The sequence below is a fragment of the Moschus berezovskii genome, chromosome 5 (assembly GCF_049115385.1).
Source record: "Moschus berezovskii isolate FMDL1 chromosome 5, NW_MosBer_1.0, whole genome shotgun sequence".
Lineage (NCBI taxonomy): Eukaryota > Metazoa > Chordata > Mammalia > Artiodactyla > Moschidae > Moschus > Moschus berezovskii.
Window position 1 is genome coordinate 45,333,871 of NC_142464.1, and position 21,049 is coordinate 45,354,919.

At 34.8% G+C, this 21,049-nt stretch overlaps 1 protein-coding gene across 1 annotated transcript in view; it reads left to right on the plus strand.

The window, feature by feature from the left end:
* NCAPG (non-SMC condensin I complex subunit G) overlaps positions 1 to 21,049 on the plus strand; it is a 51,417-nt gene that overhangs the window by 7,366 nt on the left and 23,002 nt on the right. Inside the window, exons 8-14 of the mRNA XM_055434585.2 lie at positions 2,443 to 2,583; positions 3,125 to 3,248; positions 5,244 to 5,333; positions 5,663 to 5,842; positions 11,601 to 11,711; positions 13,962 to 14,081; positions 20,133 to 20,360. Coding sequence (XP_055290560.2) covers positions 2,443 to 2,583; positions 3,125 to 3,248; positions 5,244 to 5,333; positions 5,663 to 5,842; positions 11,601 to 11,711; positions 13,962 to 14,081; positions 20,133 to 20,360 — 994 coding nt within the window. The remainder of the gene's footprint in view (positions 1 to 2,442; positions 2,584 to 3,124; positions 3,249 to 5,243; positions 5,334 to 5,662; positions 5,843 to 11,600; positions 11,712 to 13,961; positions 14,082 to 20,132; positions 20,361 to 21,049) is intronic.

Consider the following 21,049-nt stretch of genomic DNA (forward strand, 5'->3'; position numbering starts at 1 on the left):
ATGAGGATATGTTAAATATTTAAATAACAAAGAGAAAACATCTTAAAGACTGCTTCACAGATTAATTCTTGTGGAGAGCTCAGTTCTTCTGACTTTGAGAGATCAGTGATTTTTATATATCCTTTGTCGCTTTATAAGTTTTTAATTAATTTACTTGAATCAACTTGTTTTTTTCACTTACGAAAAGATTTAAAGATTATATTTAATTATTGAAATAATACTTAAACAGGATGATTTTCTTTTTGGAGCAGTGTCATTAGATAGGAATAATTTTCTCAGAAACAGAAGCAAAATGAAATGGATAAATTGTTTCTTGGTAGTCTCAAATTTTCAGGCATTTTGTAACATTTTGTAACAGGAAGAGTGGGCAACTCTGAATGCTAATATGAAACAATTTCCTGTTAATTGAGGTGTTCAGGTAAAGAGAGAAATCGGGGATATTAAATGAGGCTTATTAAATTTGAGTAAGGAAAAGGGACACATACAGTTTTTAGAAAGCTTAAATATAAATTCTTAGAGAGTTTTAAAAAAGACTTTCTGGAGTGGTCTCTTCATTTTAATGATTATCTGTAAAAATGGTTGAGAATAGATGATTTCATGGTAATTAAAATTGCTGGGTCCATTTTAAGTTCTATTTTTGTAGTTCAGGATTTGTAATTACTAATGAAATAACTATTCTGAATTTACTTTTGAAAATACCCAAAGTCTTAATACTATGCATTGTGCTGAAATTGGGATGGAAAAGTAGGGAGGGATCCAAAGTTGAGTGAAGGTTTCTTAGCTTGTCAGAAATCAGCAACTCTACTGATTTATAGATTTTGATAATTATCAGTTCTGTAGCTTTTGCTTAGTTTCCTGCCAGATTCCAAAAGGTGGCTAATACGTTTGAAATTCCTAATATCATTGCCATAGATTGATGAGATTTTATTTACTCTTGGCTGTCATTTTATGAGTCATTTCATTTATTCGTCATACAGAATTCTGCAGAATCTATAACTTGATTTTTGTTGACAGTTTAAAATGACACATTTTCATCTAAATTGTTGCTCAGTTGTTTCTGACTCTTTGTGGCCCAATGAACTGCAGCCCACCAGGCTTCCCATCCTTCACCATCTTCTGGCACTTGCTCAAACTCATGTCCGTTGAGTCTGTGATGCCATCCAACTGTACTGTCCTCTCGTCCCCTTCTCCTGCCTTCAGTCTTTCCCAGCATCAGGGTCTTTTCTAATGAGTCATTGCATAATGACTCCAACCTAGTCATTCCAACCTAATGGCACCTAGTTGTATAAGTTTAAACTCATAATCTATTTAAACTCTTTATTTTGCTTTTGAATAGCTATTTTTTGTTCCACAGAAGAAAAAAAAACTTCTGGTAGGCTCTTGAATGTTATCTAAATGCAAGTTTTAAATGAATAATTTTGGCAGTGATAGTAAAAAATTAAAGGGATTCCCTGGTGGCTCAGTGGTTAAAAATTTCTTGCCTGCTAATGCAGAAGCAGCAGGACATGCGGATTTAATCCCTGGGTCAGGAAGTCCCTTGAGGAGGAAATGGCAACCCACTCCAGTATTCTTGCTTGGATAATCCTGTGGACAGAGGAACCTGGCAGGCTATAGTCCATAGGGTCACAAAGAGTCAGAGACCACTGAGCAACTGAGCACACACACACACAGTAATAGTAAAAGTGTGGTTGACAGTGCTTGCTTAATAGCAATTATACTAGAATAAGAACAGTACAGTGATTAATAGGACCCTAAGCAAGGACTGTAGTCCACCAGGCTCCTCTGTCCATGGAATTCTCCAGTCAAGAATACTGGAGTGGATAGCCATTTCCCTCTCTAGGGGATATTCCTGACACAGGGATCCAACCCAGGTCTCCTGCATTATAGGCAGATTCTTTACCATCTGAACCACCAGGAAAGCCCTCAAGCAAGGTAATACAAATTCATGAAACTATCTGTTTTTTTCTAATTTTTTTAAAAGGTCATTGTGTTCATGGGTAACAACATAATTTTTATTTATACTATTATTCTTTTAAACAAAATAATGATTAAGGATGATGAGGGAAGACTGGCTCTTTCTGAATAATTATATTTTTGGAGAAGAGATTTAGAACTTTATAATTGAGAATACTAGTGACATTAAAATAATTAGTTATATTAAGAGATGTAAATATGTACCTTTTGAAAATTTCCCATAGGAAATGTGTATTTTTAATGAAAATATATTTCCAAGTTCTTTTGAATCAAGCCAGTAAGTTCACAAAAGTTCATGACAATAACACAGAATTTAGTTTCTAAATCACATTAGTGTCACATGGTATAAATGTCCATATATAGATCTTGGGACTGATAAGGGCATAAAATGACCCTTTTCTCACTGAATGGGGAGCTGTTAAATGTTTCGTAACAAATTCTACATTTTATTAATTGTGCTTGTTTTAGTTATATTCAAAGCATTCCAGTTGTTAATGAAGAACAGAGAGGTGATTTTTCCTATATTGGCAATTTGATGACAAAAGAATTCATAGGTCAGCAATTGATTCTAATTATCAAGTCTTTGGATACCAATGAAGAAGGAGGAAGGTACATTTAAATGTTAACTCTCGTTCTGATTTGCTCTCCTAATAGTCTTTGTTAAAATACATTCATATTACTATATGATTAAATGTATTTAACCTAGCTCTCTAAAGTATTATATGAAGTTTTTTCTTTCCTCTTATATATGGAGTATATAAGCGAAAATACATACTGTCTCTGTTTCTCTTCTCTGTTATATGTATATGGAAATATGAGTTTCTATTCAATTTCATCAGAATAAACAATAAAGTTGCAGGTTTTTGCTTAAAATTTTCTGTTAGTATTACTAGTCCTCTCTAAAATATGGTATAAATTATTTGAATCACTTATGGCATTTTGTCATTTTATCATGTTGATTTATGAAAGATAGGGTCATTTATAAATATTTTTTTCAGAATGTGAATTTTTGGCTTAAAGTCTGTACGTATATTTTTGTACTATAGAGATAAATATCAAAAAGAATTAAGACAAATTAAGTCTGAAGAATAGGTTGAAATACGTGTTTCTCTTTTTGTATTGAAATTAAAATAGTTGCTCTTGAATTTAGGAAACGACTGCTGGCTATCTTACAGGAGATTCTTACTCTACCTACCACCCCAATATCCCTAATTTCTTTTCTTGTTGAGAGACTGCTCCACATCATTATAGATGATAATAAGAGAATACAAATTGTAAGTAATTTTCTTCATTGTTGATAGAAATAAAAGGTTTTGGATAATAATATTGAGTGTTAATTGTGTTTTCAAAGCTTTTGGCTTTATTTGTCTTTAATTGCTTTTGTTTTAGTTTTGTCTCTTTGTGAAGCTTTTAAACTTCTCAAAACCCAGTCCCTCTCACACACGTTTTAAAAAATATTTCTTTTCTTCTCTTACTGTACCTATCATTGTGTTGATTCAATTTGAAATGGAGCAGTTTAGGGAAGACATGGCATAGGCATTGGTTGCTAGGTTTGAGAACTGGCTGAATTTATACATTTGTTGTTCAGCTGCCAAGTTGTTTCTGACTCTTCGTGACCCTGTGGACTGCATGCAGCACACCAGGCTTCCCTGTCCCTCACCATCTCCCAGAGTTTGCCCAAGTTCATGTCCATTGATCGGTGATGCCGTCCAACCATCTCATCCTCTGTTGCACTCTTCTTCTGTCTTTAGTCTTTCCCAGCATCAGGGTCTTTTCCAGTGAATTGGCTGTTCACATCAGGTGGCCAAAGTTGTGGAGTTTCTGTTTCAGCATCAGTACTTCCAAAGAGTATTTGGGCTTGATTTCCTTTAAGATGGACTGGTTTGATTCCTTGCTTTCCAGGGAACTCTGAAGAGTCTTCTCCAGTACCACAGTTTGAAAGCATCAATTCTTTGGCTCTCTGCCATCTTTATTGTCCAGCTCTTACATCCGTGCATGACTGCTGGAAAATAGCTTCAACTATATGGACCTTTGTTGGCAAAGTGATGTCTTTGCTTTTTAACATACTGTCTCGGTTTGTCATGGCTTTTCTGCCAAGTAGTTGTCTTCTAATTTCATGACTATAGTCATCATCCCCTGTGATTTTAGAGACCAAGAAAAGGAAATCTGTCACTGCTTCCACCTTTTCCCCTTCTATTAGCCATGAAGTGATGGGACCAGATGCCATGATCTTATTTTTCTTAATATTGAGTTTTAAGCCAGCTTTTCACTTTCCTCCTTTACCCTCATTAAGAGGCTCTTTAGTTCCTCTTCACTTTGGGTTCATTTCCCATTGGACACTTTCTGAATTTGTGACTTTACCCAAATTATTTAATTTAGAATTTTTGTTTGCAAAATAAGAATAACAATATTTATTTTTTATTGTTCCATGAAATAATTTTCATAAAGTGCTTGGTAAATAAGTATCTTTATTTTTGGTAAAGTGCTTGGTAAATAAGTATCTTAAAAATAAGTATCTATTTTTTTTAGATAAATAAAATATCTATTTTATTTTTAAAAAATTATATTACTATTTTCAAGTATTGTTATTTTTCTCTGGGGTAGCCTAAAAATCAGACTTGTATCATTGATTTTCATAAAATTGTAAATCACAGGTTACTTCAAAGATTGTGTTTTCCAGCCCTTCCTTACACAGATAATATATAAATTCCTTCTATAGCATTGCCAATTAGTGGTTATACAGCACCTGTTTAATGTACCTTCATTAGGGATGCAACTTTTTCCTGAATCTGCCAACTCCAATGCCTAGTGTCTCTGAAAGGAAAGTGTTTAGTTTGCTGTCATTATGCCTTGTGCACCCAAAGGAAGAATTAAAGAGTATTCTTATTTTTGTGTTCCACTCCCATTGTAGCTTAACAAGAGAGGGAGTTGAGGATTAGAGGCAGAAAATTTTAGTTTTATGGTACCTAAGATTAGAGGCTTTTTTCATTTTTTTTCTGTTTCTAAGCACTGTATGAAAGAGAATTTATCTTCAGTGTCTATATGCCTATTTACCTTCCAATATTATTAAGAGTTGTTAGTCAGATGTATTGTTGGGTCATTTTTTTCTAAAATTGTCTAGGAAATAGAATGTATGCCATTTTTGCTTATATGTTTTGCTCTGTTTTTGAAAAGATTGTGGATGCTGTTTGGAGTTGTGTAACAGTTGAATGTCATTTTCTGTTGTATAACATATATTAAAGCATTTATTCTGAATTATAATTTATCAGGTTACAGAAATTATCTCAGAGATTCGGGCACCCATTGTTACTGTTGGTGTTAATAATGATCCAGCTGATGCAAGAAAGAAAGAGCTTAAGGTAACTCTGTTCTAAGTTAAAGAAATGCTAGAATGTAGAATGTAGACTAGAATGTAGTTGTGCGAGTCTTTTATTTCTTGTACGTTTTCAAAGTTTCTCTCACAAAGTTAAATTATAGATTAACTATTAAACTATAAGAGTATCAAAATGTTATCAGTTTATGTGAGTTGAAAGATTTTCCAGTGTGTTTCAGGAAGATTACAACTTTTTCTATATGTGACTCATTAGACCTGTAGATGGTTGAGAGGTTAATAATACTGTTTAGTTTGCTACAGATTTTGTATTAATAGTTTTTGTTTGGTGTTTATACAATTTATATCTTTTCTTAGATGGCCGAAATAAAAGTTAAACTTATTGAGGCAAAAGACTCTTTGGAAAATTGCATTACCTTACAGGATTTTCATCGAGCATCAGAATTAAAAGAAGAAATAAAAGCATTAGAGGATGCCAAAATAAACCTTTTGAAAGAGACAGAGCAACATGAAATTAAAGAAGTCCACATAGAGAAGGTATAGATAACTTTTTTACAGTACATTTCAGCTGCTATTAATCATCATAATTAAACCTTGTTTGCTTAATTTAGCTGTCAGAATATATTCCCTTTGGAGGAATTTTTAACAGTACCATGAAATAATAGGAAAATTATATTTTTCTGCCAGTTCCTTTCTGTTTTGGACTTCAAAAAGCTTCAATGAACTTTAATGGTTATAGCAAGGACTTTATTTGATTTGCTCCCTTGTCATGCTAATCCCTAGGATCTAAAGTCTTTCTTCCTTGCCAAGGAAAATTGCCTTCCAGTGGTTTCCTTCTCTTTGTTTTTTAGTTTGTTTTGAATGATTTAGAAAAGGAAAATGCATATTTCCCTTATTTGTGGAAGACTCATGATCTTTCCATTGCTAGGAGAAGAATTTCTATAGTAACAATACTGTTACACATATATTTTTTAAAGTTTAATTACTCTTTTGTTTTAGAAAAAGCTAAGTAACTTTGTTATTTTAAATGAAATACTATATAAACTAGGTAGCTAATAAAAACCTGCTATATAGCATGGGCAACTCTTCTCAGTACTCTGTAATGGCCTCTGATTATTTTCATGTAGAGAAAGCTGGATAGAGAAGAGTTTACTGTACAGGGGAGTTTTGTGAGTTATGTCATTGAGTTTTGTAGCCATAGACTTCCCTGCTCTAACATCCCACCTTCCCAGTGGATATGCCTGAATTTTATTTTCCTAATTAGTTGCTATTTCTTTTGTTTGACAAATTCAGTGGACTTTTAAATTTGAGGAGAAAATTTAAAGCAAAAATTGAAAATGGAAACTGAAAAATGATATAAGCTGCAGATCTGAATTAGAAAAATTTTAACTAAGGTGATCTGTCATGATTAATATCTGTTTACTTGCTTTGACCATTTATGTGTTCATTTGTCCTATTTAAGGGTTATAAATCTGTTATAGTATAATCACAGTATAGTGTAATAAATGCTATAGTCAGGTAAGTGCAGGAGAGGCATCTAAACCACATCGTGTGGTGTTGACTTCTCCAGAAGAATAAATGTTTAAACTTGAGATTTGAAAAATAATTTTTAAGCTAGTCGTTACAGGATGCTTTTGAATGTGTGTGTGTGTGGGGGATATTCATGAGTGTGAATTCATTTGATTCTCACTATGACCCAGTGGAATTGGTACAGTTATCCTCACTTTATAGAAGGCAAGTAACTTGCCTGAAGTTATATAGATAGTAAATGGTGGAGGCAGGATTCAGACCCAGGCATCTGGCTTTCATTGTGCTTTTACTGCACTCTGTCATCTCTCTGCAATGAGTTGTTAGAGGGATGTTATAGGCAGATGGAGGGACATGTGTGAAGGCCCAGAAGTTAAAGAGTGCCTGTTATGTTAAAAAACTTAAAGTCTGTGTGACTATAGAATTGATGGGAAGAGGTAAGAGATAAACCTGGGGGAAAAATTAAGGGCCAATTCATGTAAGGCCTTGTATAAGCAATCTTTTAAAAATTGTGCCTTACCCAAAGATCATGTTGTTAATTGTGTCCAACTCTTTGCAACCCCATGGACTGCAGCGTGCCAGGCTTCCCTGTCCTTCACTATCTCCTGGAGTTTGCTCAAACTCAGTCCATTGAGTTGGTGATGCCATCCAACCATCTCATCCTCTGCCGTCCCCTTCTCTTCCTGCCCTCAGTGTTTCTCAGCATCAGAATCTGTTTCAGTGAATTGGCTCTTCACATCAGGTGGCCAAATATTGGAACTTTAGCTTCAGCATCAGTCCTTCAATGAATATTCAGGATTGATTTCCTTTAGGATTGACTGGTTTGATATCCTTGTAGTCCAAGGGGCTCTCAAGAGTCTTCTCCAGCACCACAGTTCAAAAGCATCAATTCTTCAGTGCTCTGCCTTCCTTATGGTCCAGCTCTCACATCCATACATGAATATTGGAAAAACCATAGCTTTGACCAAATGGAATTTTGTTGGCAAAGTGACGTCTGCTTTTTACTACACTGTCTAGGTTGGTCATAGCTTTTCTTCCAAGGAGCAAGTGTCTTTAATGACTGAAGTCACTATTTGCAGTGATTCTGGAGTCCAAGAAAATAGAAGTCTGTCACTGTTTCCATTTTTTCCCTTTCTATTTGGCATGAAGCGATGAGGTGGGATGCCATGATCTTTGTTTTTTGAATATTGAGTTTTAAGCCAACTTTTTTTCACCTTCATAAAGAGGCTTTTGAGTTCCTCTTCGCTTTCTGCCATTAGGGTGGTATCATGTGTATATCTGAGGTTGTTGATATTTCTCCTGACAGTCTTGATTCCAGCTTGTGCTTCATCTGGCCTGGCATTTCAAAATATGTACTCTGCATAGAAGTTAAATAAGCAGGGTGACAACATACAGCCTTGATTTACTCCTTTCCCAATTTTGAATCAGTTCGTTGTTCCATGTCTGGTTGTAACTATTGCTTCATGACCTTCATACAGATTTCTCAGGAGATAGGTAAGGTGGTCTGGTATTCCCATCTCTCTAAGAATTTTCCAGAGTTTGTTTTACTCCACACAGTTAAAGGCTTTAGCATAGTCAAATAAGCAGAAGTAGATGCTTTCCCAGAATTCTCTTTCTTTTTCTATGATCCAATGGATATTGGCTATTTGGTCTCTGATTCCTCTGCCTTTTCTAGATTGGGCTTGTACATATGAAGTTCTTGGTTCATGTACTGTTGAAGGCTATCTTGAAGGATTTTGAGCATCACCTTGCTACCTTATGAAATTGTGCGATAGTTTGAACGTTCTTTGGCATTGCCCTTCTTTAGGATTGGGATGAAAACTGACCTTTTCCAGTTCTGTGGCCACTGCTGAGTTTTCCAGATTTGCTGACATTGGTGCAGCACTTTAACAGCGTCATTTTGTAGGATTTTAAATAGCTCAGCTGAAATTCCATCACCTCCACTAGCTTTGCTCGTAGTAATGCTTCCTAAGGCCCACTTGACTTCACACTCCAGGATATTTGGCCCTAGGTGAGTGACCACACCATTGTGGTTATCCCAGTCATTAAGACCTTTTTTGTATAGTTCTGTTTATTTGTGCCACCTCTTCTTAATATCTTCTGCTTCTGTTATGTCCTTGCCAGTTCTGTCCTTTATTGTCCCCATCTTTGCATGAAGTGTTCCCTTGGTGTCTCCAATTTTCTTGAAGAGATTTCTAGTGTTTTCCATCCTTTTTTTCTGTTTCTTTGCATTGTTCGCTGAACAAGGCTCTTTTATTTCTCCTTGCTATTCTTTGGAACTCTGCATTCAGTTGGGTATGTCTTTCCCTTTCTTCTTTGCCTTTTGCTTCTCTTCTTTTCTCAGCTATTTGTAAGGCCGCCTCAGACAACCATTTTGCTTTGTTGCGTTTCTTTTTCTTTGGGATGGTTTTTGTCACTGCCTTCTGTACAGTGTTATAAACCTCCACCTATAGTTCTTTAGACACTCTGTATCAGATCTAATTCCTTGAATCTATTTGTCACTTCCACTGTATAATCATAAGGAATTTGATTTAGGTCATACCTGAATGGCCTATGGGTTTCCCTTACTTTCTTAAGTCTGAATTTTGCAATAAGGATCTATTTGTCACTTCCACTGTATAATCATGAGGAATTTGATTTAGGTCATACCTGAATGGGCTACTGATTTCCCTTACTTTCTTTAAGTCTGAATTTGGCAATAAGGATCTCATTATCTGAGCTGCAGTCAGCTACCCCCGGTCTTGTTTTTGCTGACTGTGCAGAGCTTCTCCATCTTCAGCTGCAAAGAATATAATCAATCTGATTTTAGTATCAACCATCTGGTAATGTGTATGTGTAGAGTTGTCTCTTGTGTTTTTGAAAGATGGTGTTTGCTATGATAGTGCGTTCTCTTGGAAAAACTCTCTTAGCCTTTTCCCTACTTCGTTTTCTAGTCAAAGATCAAATTTGCCTGTTACTCTAGGTATGTCTTGACTTCCTGCTTTTGCATTCCAGTCCCCTATGATGAAAGGGCATCTTTTTTTGGTGTTTGTTCTGGAACGTCCTGTAGGTCTTCATAGAACCATCCAACTTCAGCTTCTTCAGTATTAGTGGTTAGGGCATAGACTTGGATTACTGTGATTTTGAATGGTTTGCCTTGGAAACGAACCAAGATCCTTCTGTCATTTTTGAGATTGCACCCAAGTACTGCGTTTCAGATTCTTTTGTTGACTATGAGGGCTTCTCCATTTCTTTTAAGGGAGTCTTGTCCATAGTAGTAGATAAAATGGTCATCTGAATTAAATTCACCCATTCCTGTCCATTTTAGTTCAGTTCTGTCACTCAGTCATGTCTGACTTTGCGACCCCATGAGTCGCAGCACGCCAAGCCTCCCTGTCCATCACCAACTCCTGGAGTTTACCCAAACTCATGTCCATCGAGTCGGTGATGCCATCCAGCCATCTCATCCTCTGTCGTCCCCGTCTCCTCCTGCCCCCAATCCCTCCCAGCATCAGGGTCTTTTCCAGTGAGTCAACTCTTCGCATGAGGCGGCCAAAGTATTGGAGTTTCAGCTTCAACATCAGTCCTTCCAATGAACACCCAGGACTGATCTCCTTTAGAATGGACTGGTTGGATCTCCTTGCAGTCCAAGGGCCTCTCAAGAGTCTTCTCCAAAACCACAGTTCAAAAGCATCAATTCTTTGGTGCTCAGCTTTCTTCACAGTCCAAATCTCACATCCATACATGACCACGGGAAAACCATAGCCTTGACTAGACGGACCTTTGTTGGCAAAGTAATGTCTCTGCTTTTCAATATGCTGTCTAGGTTGGTCATAACTTTCCTTCCAAGGAGTAAGCATCTTTTAATTTCATGGCTGCACTCACCATTTGCAGTGATTTTGCAGCCTCCCAAAATAAAATCTGACACTGTTTCCACTGTTTCCCCATCTGTTTGGCATGAAATGATGGGACCAGATGCCATGATCTTAGTTTTCTGAATGTTGAGCTTTAAGCCAACTTTTTCACTCTCCTCTTTTACGTTCATCAAGAGGCTTTGTAGTTCCTCTTCACTTTCTGCCATAAGGGTGGTGTCATCTGCATATCTGAGGTTATTGATATTTCTCCCAGCAACCTTGATTCTAGCTTGTGCTTCTTCCATTTTAGTTCAGTGATTCTTAAAATGTCAGTGTTTACTCTTGGCATCTGTTTGACCAAATTTAAACATTGACCTGTTTAAAGATCATGGTGTAGAACTAAAAATGAGATTTATGTCTTATGAAGATCACTATTACTCAGGAAATTAATTTCATGCAGACGTACTAGTTTGAAGACCAGAGTAATGTAGGATTGAGATGATTGTGGTCTGAACGTGATGATAGTGGATATGGAAAGAAGTCATGGATTTGAAGCATTTGGAATTAGTAACAGGGAGAGCAGTGAGTCAGGAGTATATCCTAGGTCTTTTGGTTTGGATGGTTGGGTAGATGGCAGCAGTATTTATGGATGTTGCACAGGAGGAGGAATTTGGGTAATAATTAGTTCCCCTTTGGCCATTTTGAGTTTAAAAAGCCTGTTGGACGTACAAGAGGAAATGTCTTATGGCAGTTTTCTATATGAGCATGAAACTTAAGAAAATAGTTGAACTAGCTCATAAATGGTAAGTTATGTGAATAGGGAATGTGTATAGAGACAGCATGTCTTAGACAAAAAACTCTAAGAAAGTAAATTATTTGAGGGGTGGGCAGAATATATTCTTACCTAATGCAGAACATCTTGTGTTTTGTTTTAGAATGATGCTGAAACCCTACAGAAGTGTCTTATTTTGTGCTATGAACTATTGAAGCAGATGTCCACTTCAACAGGTATAGGTGCAACCATGGATGGCATCATTGAATCTTTGGTATGTTGAAAGAAATAATGTAGTGGCTGCTTCATATTGTGAGAATTAAATTAAGATTAGTGCATATAAAAGACCTGGTATATTTTTAGAAAGTTTGAAAAGATTATTTTATACTGGCAAGAGATGCAGAATATCTTCATTTTTTGAACAGGAAGAGGAATACTGGGATACAGTAGTAATATTTAGAGTACCATAATCTTACTGTGTAGAAAGACTGAGAAAGTTACATTGTAAGCCTTGTGAAAGGAATTTATTACTGCATATTTAAGGGACTTTTTACTAAAGTAACCCTTCATAGGTAATCTCCATTTTACTCAGGAGAGGGATATAAATTCTGCAAACCTTAGAACAACATTGTCTGATAGAAATATAATGGAAACCACCTGTTAACTTTAAATTTTCTAGTAGCCGCACTTAAAGAAACATGTGAAATTAATTTTAATATATTTAACTCAATATATCCCAGATATTATAATTTCATCAGTTAGTCAATATAAGAATTATATATTTTCTTCATTCTAAGTCTTAAAGCACATCTCAGTCTGGACAAATCAAATTTCAACTATTCAGTATTCACATGTGGTTAGTGGTGACAGTATTAGACATGCAGCTTTAGAGTATTTTTTTAATATTGCTACTTATCCAAAGCAAATTTTAAATGTATCCAAATTGATGGACAGGGAGGCCTGGCGTGCTGTGATTCATGGGGTCGCAAAGAGTCGGACACGACTGAGCGACTGAACTGAACTGAACTGAAGCTCTTCCAGGATTTTCCCCAAGGTTTTTTCACTTGGGATTAATGAAAAACATTCAACAATTGTGATCTAAAATCTAGTTCCTTGGATTGTCATGAGTTTGTAAATATAGTAAAGAAATCTGATTATTATTTATAAAAGTCCCGAGCTGATTAAAACTAGATCTATTAAATCTCTAGAATTTAGTTTTAATTTTAAGGAAGAAGATGTCTCTAGTGAAAAGTGATATTTTAAAATACTGCTGTATGCTTTTTGTCTGGTTCTGTTGCAGGAGAATGATAAATTATGGTATAATTAACTACACAATTGAAATAGTAATTACAAAGACATATATATGTGTGGGAAAACACATACAATATTGAGGAAATAAATACAAAATTGAATGGTCATATGATTTTAAATATATAAAAGTAATCTGTCTAAAGATTGGAAGAGTAAGGTATTTAGATATAGGAGTAATAATATTTTAATGGATTACTGTGCTTTAAAAATGAAAGTGAATAAATATTAATGCATAGTGTATTATGTACTATACACTCAGTATTGGGGATAGAGTGTACATGATATATAAGACACATGTAGACTGCCCTTGGTAGACCTTTTGGTCAAGTGATAGGGGACATTAATCAAATAAACAAGTGAAAGCTTATGCCATTGATAATTGCTGTGAAGAAAAGCTTTATGGTCATGTGTTAACTTAAGATAATGAGTTTCATCTGTTCATGGAGGGTGACCTTGAGGTGACATTTGAGTGGGCATATTAAGTATGTGAAAAAGAAAGGGAAGAATGGTATAGATTTACTCTTGTGAATACTGTAGCCACCAGCAACATGTGCATATTAAAAACCTGTGACTATAAAAAAACTATTCTAAATATATATATATTTATAAATGTAAAAATACATTGGGTTTCAAAGACAGTACAAGCAACATAAGTTATCTCACTTTTTTATAAATTTTTTTTAAAACCACAGCTAAAAATATTATCTCAATTTTTAAATATTACATGTGTTGATAATGTTTTATTTATTTTGGAATAAAATGTATTAAAATTAATTTCATCTTCATTTTACTATAATGTGGCTATTGGAAAATTTAAAATGACATGTGTGACTTGCATTATGTTCCTATTGGATAGCACTGATTGGGAGACATTGAAATCAGATCAATTGAATAAACAAAGAGCAAGGGATATTGCAGTATAAGATGATACTGGGATAGGCTACACAACAGGGATTTTTATCTTCTCTTTGAGCACTGGGAAGCCATTGAGTCAGTTTTGGCAGGTGGAGGGAATATAAGGACTATATTTTGCTCTGACTGTATTCTTCTGTTTTAGCAATTTACTATTTACTTTTTTGAGTTAATAGACTATATATAGAAATGAAGTAGATCTATTAGGTCTTACAGAAATTTTCATTTTGACCACCTTTTTAATGACTGTTTTAAATTTTTTCTTCTAGTCAAAATTATTTTAATTTCTAATTCATTTTAGATTCTTCCTGGAATAATAAATGTTCATCCTGTAGTAAGAAATTTGGCTGTATTGTGTTTGGGATGCTGTGGACTGCAGAATCAGGATTTTGCAAGTAAACACTTTGTATTACTGTTGCAGGTAGGATTTATCATGTGATTAAAATCTTGATTATACTTCCTGAAATAAATAATCTGTCAGAATGTGCTAGCATTATAAGTTTAATCTATTCCAGGGCTTATTGATGTTGATGATGATGGATTACTTTTAGGAACTCAGTTTTTAATCTTTTGATTTTTCTGTTATTAAAAATTTTTTGTAGAAGATGAAATGTCAATTATTTAAGGTTATTTTAAAATTAATCATATAGCAATTTATATTGAGTGCATATAATATGCCCTGCATTATTCTAACTTAGGAAAAAATAAAATAGGTAATGAAAAACACAAGATAAAAGTTGCAAAGGAAATACATAGTGGAAAATAAACAGTAAATAGTATGTCAGATGGAAAAAAAGCAGAGGAAGGAAATGAAGACAGGGAATAGGGAGTGGGAGCAGTTTGATCGAGAAAGACCTCACTAATAAGTCGAAATTTGGGCCATTACCGGAGAGGAGTGAGAATGAACCATGTAGATCTGGGTTAAGAAGTTTCCAAAGAGAGGGAGGAGCAGCAGCGGGGGGCCCTGCAGTAGGACTTTGCTTTACATGTTCAGGGAGCAGGACCTCATATGGCTAGGGCAGACTGAGCAAAGGGAAGAATAGTAGAAGAAAGAGTTTGTAGGTAGCTGACATCCATGTCTTTAGGGATATCTAGTCTATAAAGATGTAGCTTCACAGTGAATGAGATGGGAAGGAATTGGGAGATTTTGAGTAGAGGATTTTTATGCTCTGACTGGGTATAGTGTTAGTTAGACCATGGGCTGGCAAACCTTTTATATAAAGGTCTAGAGAGTAAATATTGTAGACTTTGCAGGGCATATGGTCTGTCTGAACTCTTGCCCTGCTGTGGTGGTTGAAAACATCCATAGATGAGATGCATTATTAGGTGTAGTTGTAGATCAATAAAACTTACACTTATGGAATCTGAAATTTAAATTTCATATAATTTTAGCACATGATGAGATATTAGTTTTTAACCATTTAAAAATGTACAATTTTATTCTTAACTTAGAGTCTGTTTAAAAACAGGCAGCAAACTGGATTTGGTCCATGAGTCATAGTTTGCAGATCCCTAGTAGTAGAAAATCGCATGGACAGAGGAGCCTGGTGGGCTGCAGTCCATGGGGTTGCTACTAGTCGGACACGGCTGAGCGACTTCACTTTCACTTTTCACTTTCACACATTGGAGAAGGAAATGGCAACCCACTCCAGTGTTCTTGCCTGGAGAATCCCAGGGACCGCGGAGCCTGGTCGGCTGCCATCTATCGGGTCGCACAGAGTCAGCCACGACTGAAGCGACTTAGCAGCAGCAGCAGTAGTAATTACAGGGATACAAGTATGGAAGCAGGGGTACTCATAAAGTATAGTAATAATCCAGGAAAGAGATATTGATGACCTGGACCAGTGTTATGATTTTATGATTTTTGGGGTCATGAGAAGTGATGGTAATTTAAGTTTGAAGACAATGTCTGTAGAATTTGCTGATGAATCTGATGTGGCATGTGAGAAAAAGAAGTGGAAGGAAACAGGAATTTGGCCAGAATAGGTGGAAAGATGGCGTTACCCTTTCCTCTGATAAGGAAAACAGAATAATAGGTTTTATGGCAGGTAAATGAAATAGGGAGTTCGATTTTGGACATGGTAAGTTTGAAATTGGAGGTACAAGTGGGTGTATATTGGATAGGCATTTGTATGTGGCTTTGGAGCTAGAAGACAGGCCCAGACTGAGCACATGGATCTGGGAGTCTTTATAATAGTATCTGATGCCTAGAGATTGGATGTTTCCTGACAAATGCATGTAGTTTGAGAAGAGATCTCAACTTTGTAGTTTCCTAGGGCTCAAGCAACATTTAAGGTAAGGGAGATGAGGAGGTACCAGTTAAGACCAAGGTGAAATAGTTAGGGAGGAGTGTGATGTCCTAGAAAGCAAGTGAAGATGATATTTTAATGAGGCCAAGATGACCCAACTGTCTAATGCTTGTGACAGGTTGGTAAGACTTAATGTTTGACCATTTTTGGCAAGTAAGGAAGTGTTTGGTGACTTTCAGGAAAGTAGTTTATGTGAAGGTCAAAGTCTGTTGGAGTGATCCAAAGAGAATTATTGAGTAGAGGATTTTTATCTCCAGTCCTTCTCAGGGAGAAGGATTGGAGACAGCCAGTGTAGACTCTTTCCAGATTTTACTTTGTTAGGAGTAACAGAGAAATGGAGGGGTAGCAAGAGAAGATATGGGATAAAAAAAAGTTTTGTTGGTTTGAATTTTTTTAAGATTTAGAAAATTTAAGCCTGTTTTATACCCTAATGAGAATGACCCACGTGAAACGAAAAAAGTGACAATATAAGGAAGAGAGAGTGTTCAGCTGCCTGAGTGCTATTGAGTAGACAAACTGAAACTGAAGTCGCTCAGTCGTGTCTGACTCTGTGACCCCATGGACTGTAGCCTACCAGGCTCCTCCGTCCATGGGATTCTACAGGTAAGAATACTGGAGTGGCTTACCATTTTCTTCTCCAGGGGATCCTCCTGACCCAGGAATCGAACCCAGATCTTCTGCGTTGGAAGCAGACATTTTAACGTCTGAGCCACCAGGGAACCCCATTGAGTAGACAAGAGGGGATTAAGTCTAGTGTATCAGTGGAATGCATTTGACTTTTTAGCTCCTTTGGACAGCTGTTTTTAACATTTGGGCCTAGCTTTACTTGGAAAATATACTTCCCTCCATCTCTCCACATGGTCACAGACGGAGAGTGTGATTCATATAGCACTTGGTGTTGTCAAATGTAGTGGGATAAAAAAAGCTGCAAGGAATTTTTGATCTTGGGGGAAATTCAACTATTGATTGGGTTGAGTCTTTTAAAATAATCTTCCTAAAAATGATAATCCTTGTTGTCACAGGTTATTTTCAAGTTAACATGAAAAGTGCTCCCATTTACCTATTGGTAAGCAATTTGCACAAAAATACCTTGCAGCTTTTTTATTCCACTACATTTGACAACACCAAGTGCTACATGAATCACACTGTCCTTTTGTGACAATGTGGGGAGATGCAGGGAAGTGTATTTTCCAAGTAAAGCTAGGCCCAAATGAAACTTCCTTTATTGTTGCATATGATACTGCCAAGAAAAAGAAAGCTACAGTTATGGAGGACATGGTTAAGTCATGTGTTCTGGAAATGGTCAAACTGTTTGTGACTTTTATCAAAGGAAAAAAATTTAAAACCACACTTTTTTTAAAAAGATAGTTCTCAGAAATTTCAGTGTTTGGTTATAATTTCCTTTTTTGGAGTACTTCGCATCTAATCAGTTCATTTAATGTGCAAGGATTAAATTCCTAATGTTTCTCTGTTTATATTTATCATCCCATGCTCGTTATCAGAGTAAAATTTCTATTATGTGAGATTCTTTTGGAAACGTGGAATGTCAAGTATTATCTTTAAAATGGTGTACAGTTTTTTGCAAACTGGGAGAAAGATTTTGTAATTTGTCCAGATGAATCATTTATAGCACTTAGACATATATCTGATTTTGCTCCAAGATGTAGAATAAATCTCCCATTACTGTTTAAATCAGCAGGTATTGGCATCAGTGATTCTACTAGTAATTCTAAAAGGAGTCCCATCTACTATTGTGAATTTTATTGGCTTTATAGATGCCCAGGAAATAAAATCCTACATTTTCAAAGAGATTTTGCTAAGAAATTAAATGAGTAAGTTCTCAACTTCAATTTCCTGGCTTTCTAGAGGAAGGGCAGTGAAGTGTAGATTGACCCCTAGTCATTACTTTTTATTTTTAAGTGGAAGAAAAATCTTACTAGAAAATTTGATAGTGAAGGGTTCATTTATGTCTAACTTACTAAGTACAGTGCTTTCTGACTCTAAAAATGAGGTAAAACATTCATTAAGATGCCCTATATGCTATTATGAGTACTTCTGAAAATTGACAAGTTGTTTTCAAATTGGAATTTTGGTAGAGGACATGAAAGTTAGACAATTATATAAAATTTCTAGTACTGCAGTAAAAAAAAAATAGCCTAGAACTCTTTCTAAAGGTATAGTCATGCACTTGACTTTTAAATTTGAAATGTGAATTTTGATGTTTTTAATTTTTGTTGCTATAACATGAATACTATGGAGAAGGAGATGGCAACCCAACTCTAGTATTCTTGCTTGGAGAATACCATGGACAAAGGAGCCTAAGCGCCTACAGTCCATGTGGTCACAAGGAGTAGGACACAGTTGAGTGGCTAACACAATGTGACAACAACATGAATAATAAGTGTTTTGGTCATTTTAGAAGAAATGTAATATGAATTTAATGCTTAAGAGTGTCCTGGAGCATTAAAAAGTTAACTAATACTAAACTTATCCCTCATTTGACAGAGCTATAGGAGCGTTGTTTTCTCCTGTATAATTTTCTGTAGTGAAAAGTAATTGCCAAAATCAAGTTCATGTGAAAAATAAATGAATGTTCCCTATCAAGACCATTTCATAATTTTACCTTAATTTCAAATCAAAATAGTTAATAGTAGCCTTGTTGTGGAATTAAAATTTTTTAAAATTAAAATTGACCTTTTTTTTTTAACTTTTAACTTTGATCTCTGAACTTTTTTCAGGGACTGGCTATTAATGTTTGTCTGAAAAATAACAGTATAATTTTTTGTACATTAAAAATGTAAGTGATACCAGATACAAATACAGTAAAATAAATTATATATGGAATTTTGCCTATGTTTTGAATGTTATTCTGGGGTGGACTTTTATTAGATCTTCAAAGGGATTTGCAATCAAAAGAATTTAACCACAGCAGATTCAGTTGTTTATAAAGGTATTTTCAGAACTATCATCGAAAGATTTTAGATTAAGGGAAAAGAGCTGTATTTTGGAAAAGTAAGAAATCAGTTTTTTTTTTTAATCAAGTTTGACTAGCAGAAACTGATTTAAGAAATATATCCACACTTGTTACAAAGGCAGAAGAGGGAAATTACTTAATTTTAAAATATTTCTTTAAAAAATATCCAATTTTGAGAGCTATTGCTAGCCAGTAAAGGACTGAAAAGGGCAAGGAAAGCCAAGATGCTGTAGAGAGAGGCGTGTGTTTAAAATTTGTAGAGAATGGTCATGACAGTACATTCTTAGAAATAAGCATTTGGATTTGGCAAATTTACAAGTCTTGCCATAAGAAAATGAAATAGGTAAGTTTTGAAGTTAAGTTTTGTAATTTTGAGCCATTTTTCTCAATTCATTTATTTGGCAAACTTGCTGGTGATTTTTTTTTTTTTTTCATTTTATGGGCTAAGCTGTATAGCTTATCAATCAATCAAGCTTATCAATGACCAAAATTTAAGTACATTAGGGAACATAGTAATAGTAAATTTCTTCGTAGTAGAAAAAATCAACTCTCTTCTTTTTCATGGCTTTTAAACTTGGTTTATAGAAATTCAGTTTTCTTAACTTAGGATACTCATACAAACTGCTGGGTTTTGTGATTTACTTCCTTTTACAAAGGAGTCCAGTTCAATGAAAACTAAATTGATGATTAATGAAATCTGAATTTATCGCACTAATAAGAAAAAAATTTGTCTTTAATGAAGCTTCATAGCTTAGAGGAATACTGATGTTTTAGTAAATGCTTTTCATTAGTTAGGATGTAATATTTTTTTCTTTATAAATGGCCCTAAACAATTGCAATGTAATAGAACAGTTTTTCTAGATCTTAAAACCTTAATAAAATCATAGTTGAATATATACTGATTGAACATATACTAATACACATTTTTACATATAAAAGGAACAAATAATTCTACTTGACTCTAGTTCAGGAAATTTTTACTGAGTGATGAACTTTTTCTGAAAGAAATGTAACTCTTTAAGTGTCATGGTATAAATAACAACTTTAGAATAAATTTTAATTTTTAAAAAATATGTAGACTTGACACTGTTGTTGAAATTAGACTAAGATATATGTTAATTTTATGTCGTGTGAGCAGAATGAAAGTGTACCTAATTTACTTTTGGTGGTGGATATTGTTTCAATTTAGGTTTTGCAAATTGATGATGTGACAATAAAAATAAGTGCTTTAAAGGCAATCTTTGACCAACTGATGACATTTGGATTTGAACCATTTAAAACTAAAAAAATCAAAGCTACTCAAAAGGAAGGTGCAGAAATAAACTCCAATGAAGAGCCAGAGTCAAAAGAATCTGAAGAAGAGACTGCTATAGCCAAGAATGTTCTGAAACTACTTTCTGATTTATTAGATAGTGAGGTAAGAAATAATCATGGCCATATTACTGTGTGAGGTCATTTTAGCATATATATGTTTATGCTCTTATTAGTTTTTTAAGCTGAAGTTTAAACTTGGCCAGCATTTAAAAAATTTTTGCCTTTTGAGTATCATAATTAAATTCTTTCACTTGTAATATACCTAATTTCCCACTATCAAATTACATGTTTAGAGAATTGAAGTGTAAACAAAAATGAAATGACTATTGGGAGGTTGTTGTTTTTCATCTTTTTTCTCTGTCTTATGATCTATGACTTACAAATTTCTTCCCCAGGAATATTTTTTTTTTTCTTTCTATTTTGGCATGGATTTTAGTTCCTCAACCAGGGTTTGAACTCCCACCCCCTGCATTGAAAGCACGAAGTCTTAACCACTGGACTGCCAGGAAGTCCTCCCAAAGAGTCCTAAGAAATAATTTAAAATAATCTTATATTGAGTGGGTGCAAGTTCTAAGATATGGTATGGGCTTAGATCTCTTTCCTTAAGGTACTCATTAATTACATTTTTAAATCATCTATAAACATTTAAATTATAAAACTTTTAATTTTTATTGAGATGAAATAAATTGACAAAACATAAAGTACCAAATTTAGAGTGAACAATTCATTGATATTTAGGGTAGTTCAACCATGCCTCTTATTTTAAAACATTTTTATTATCCCAAAGGAAAC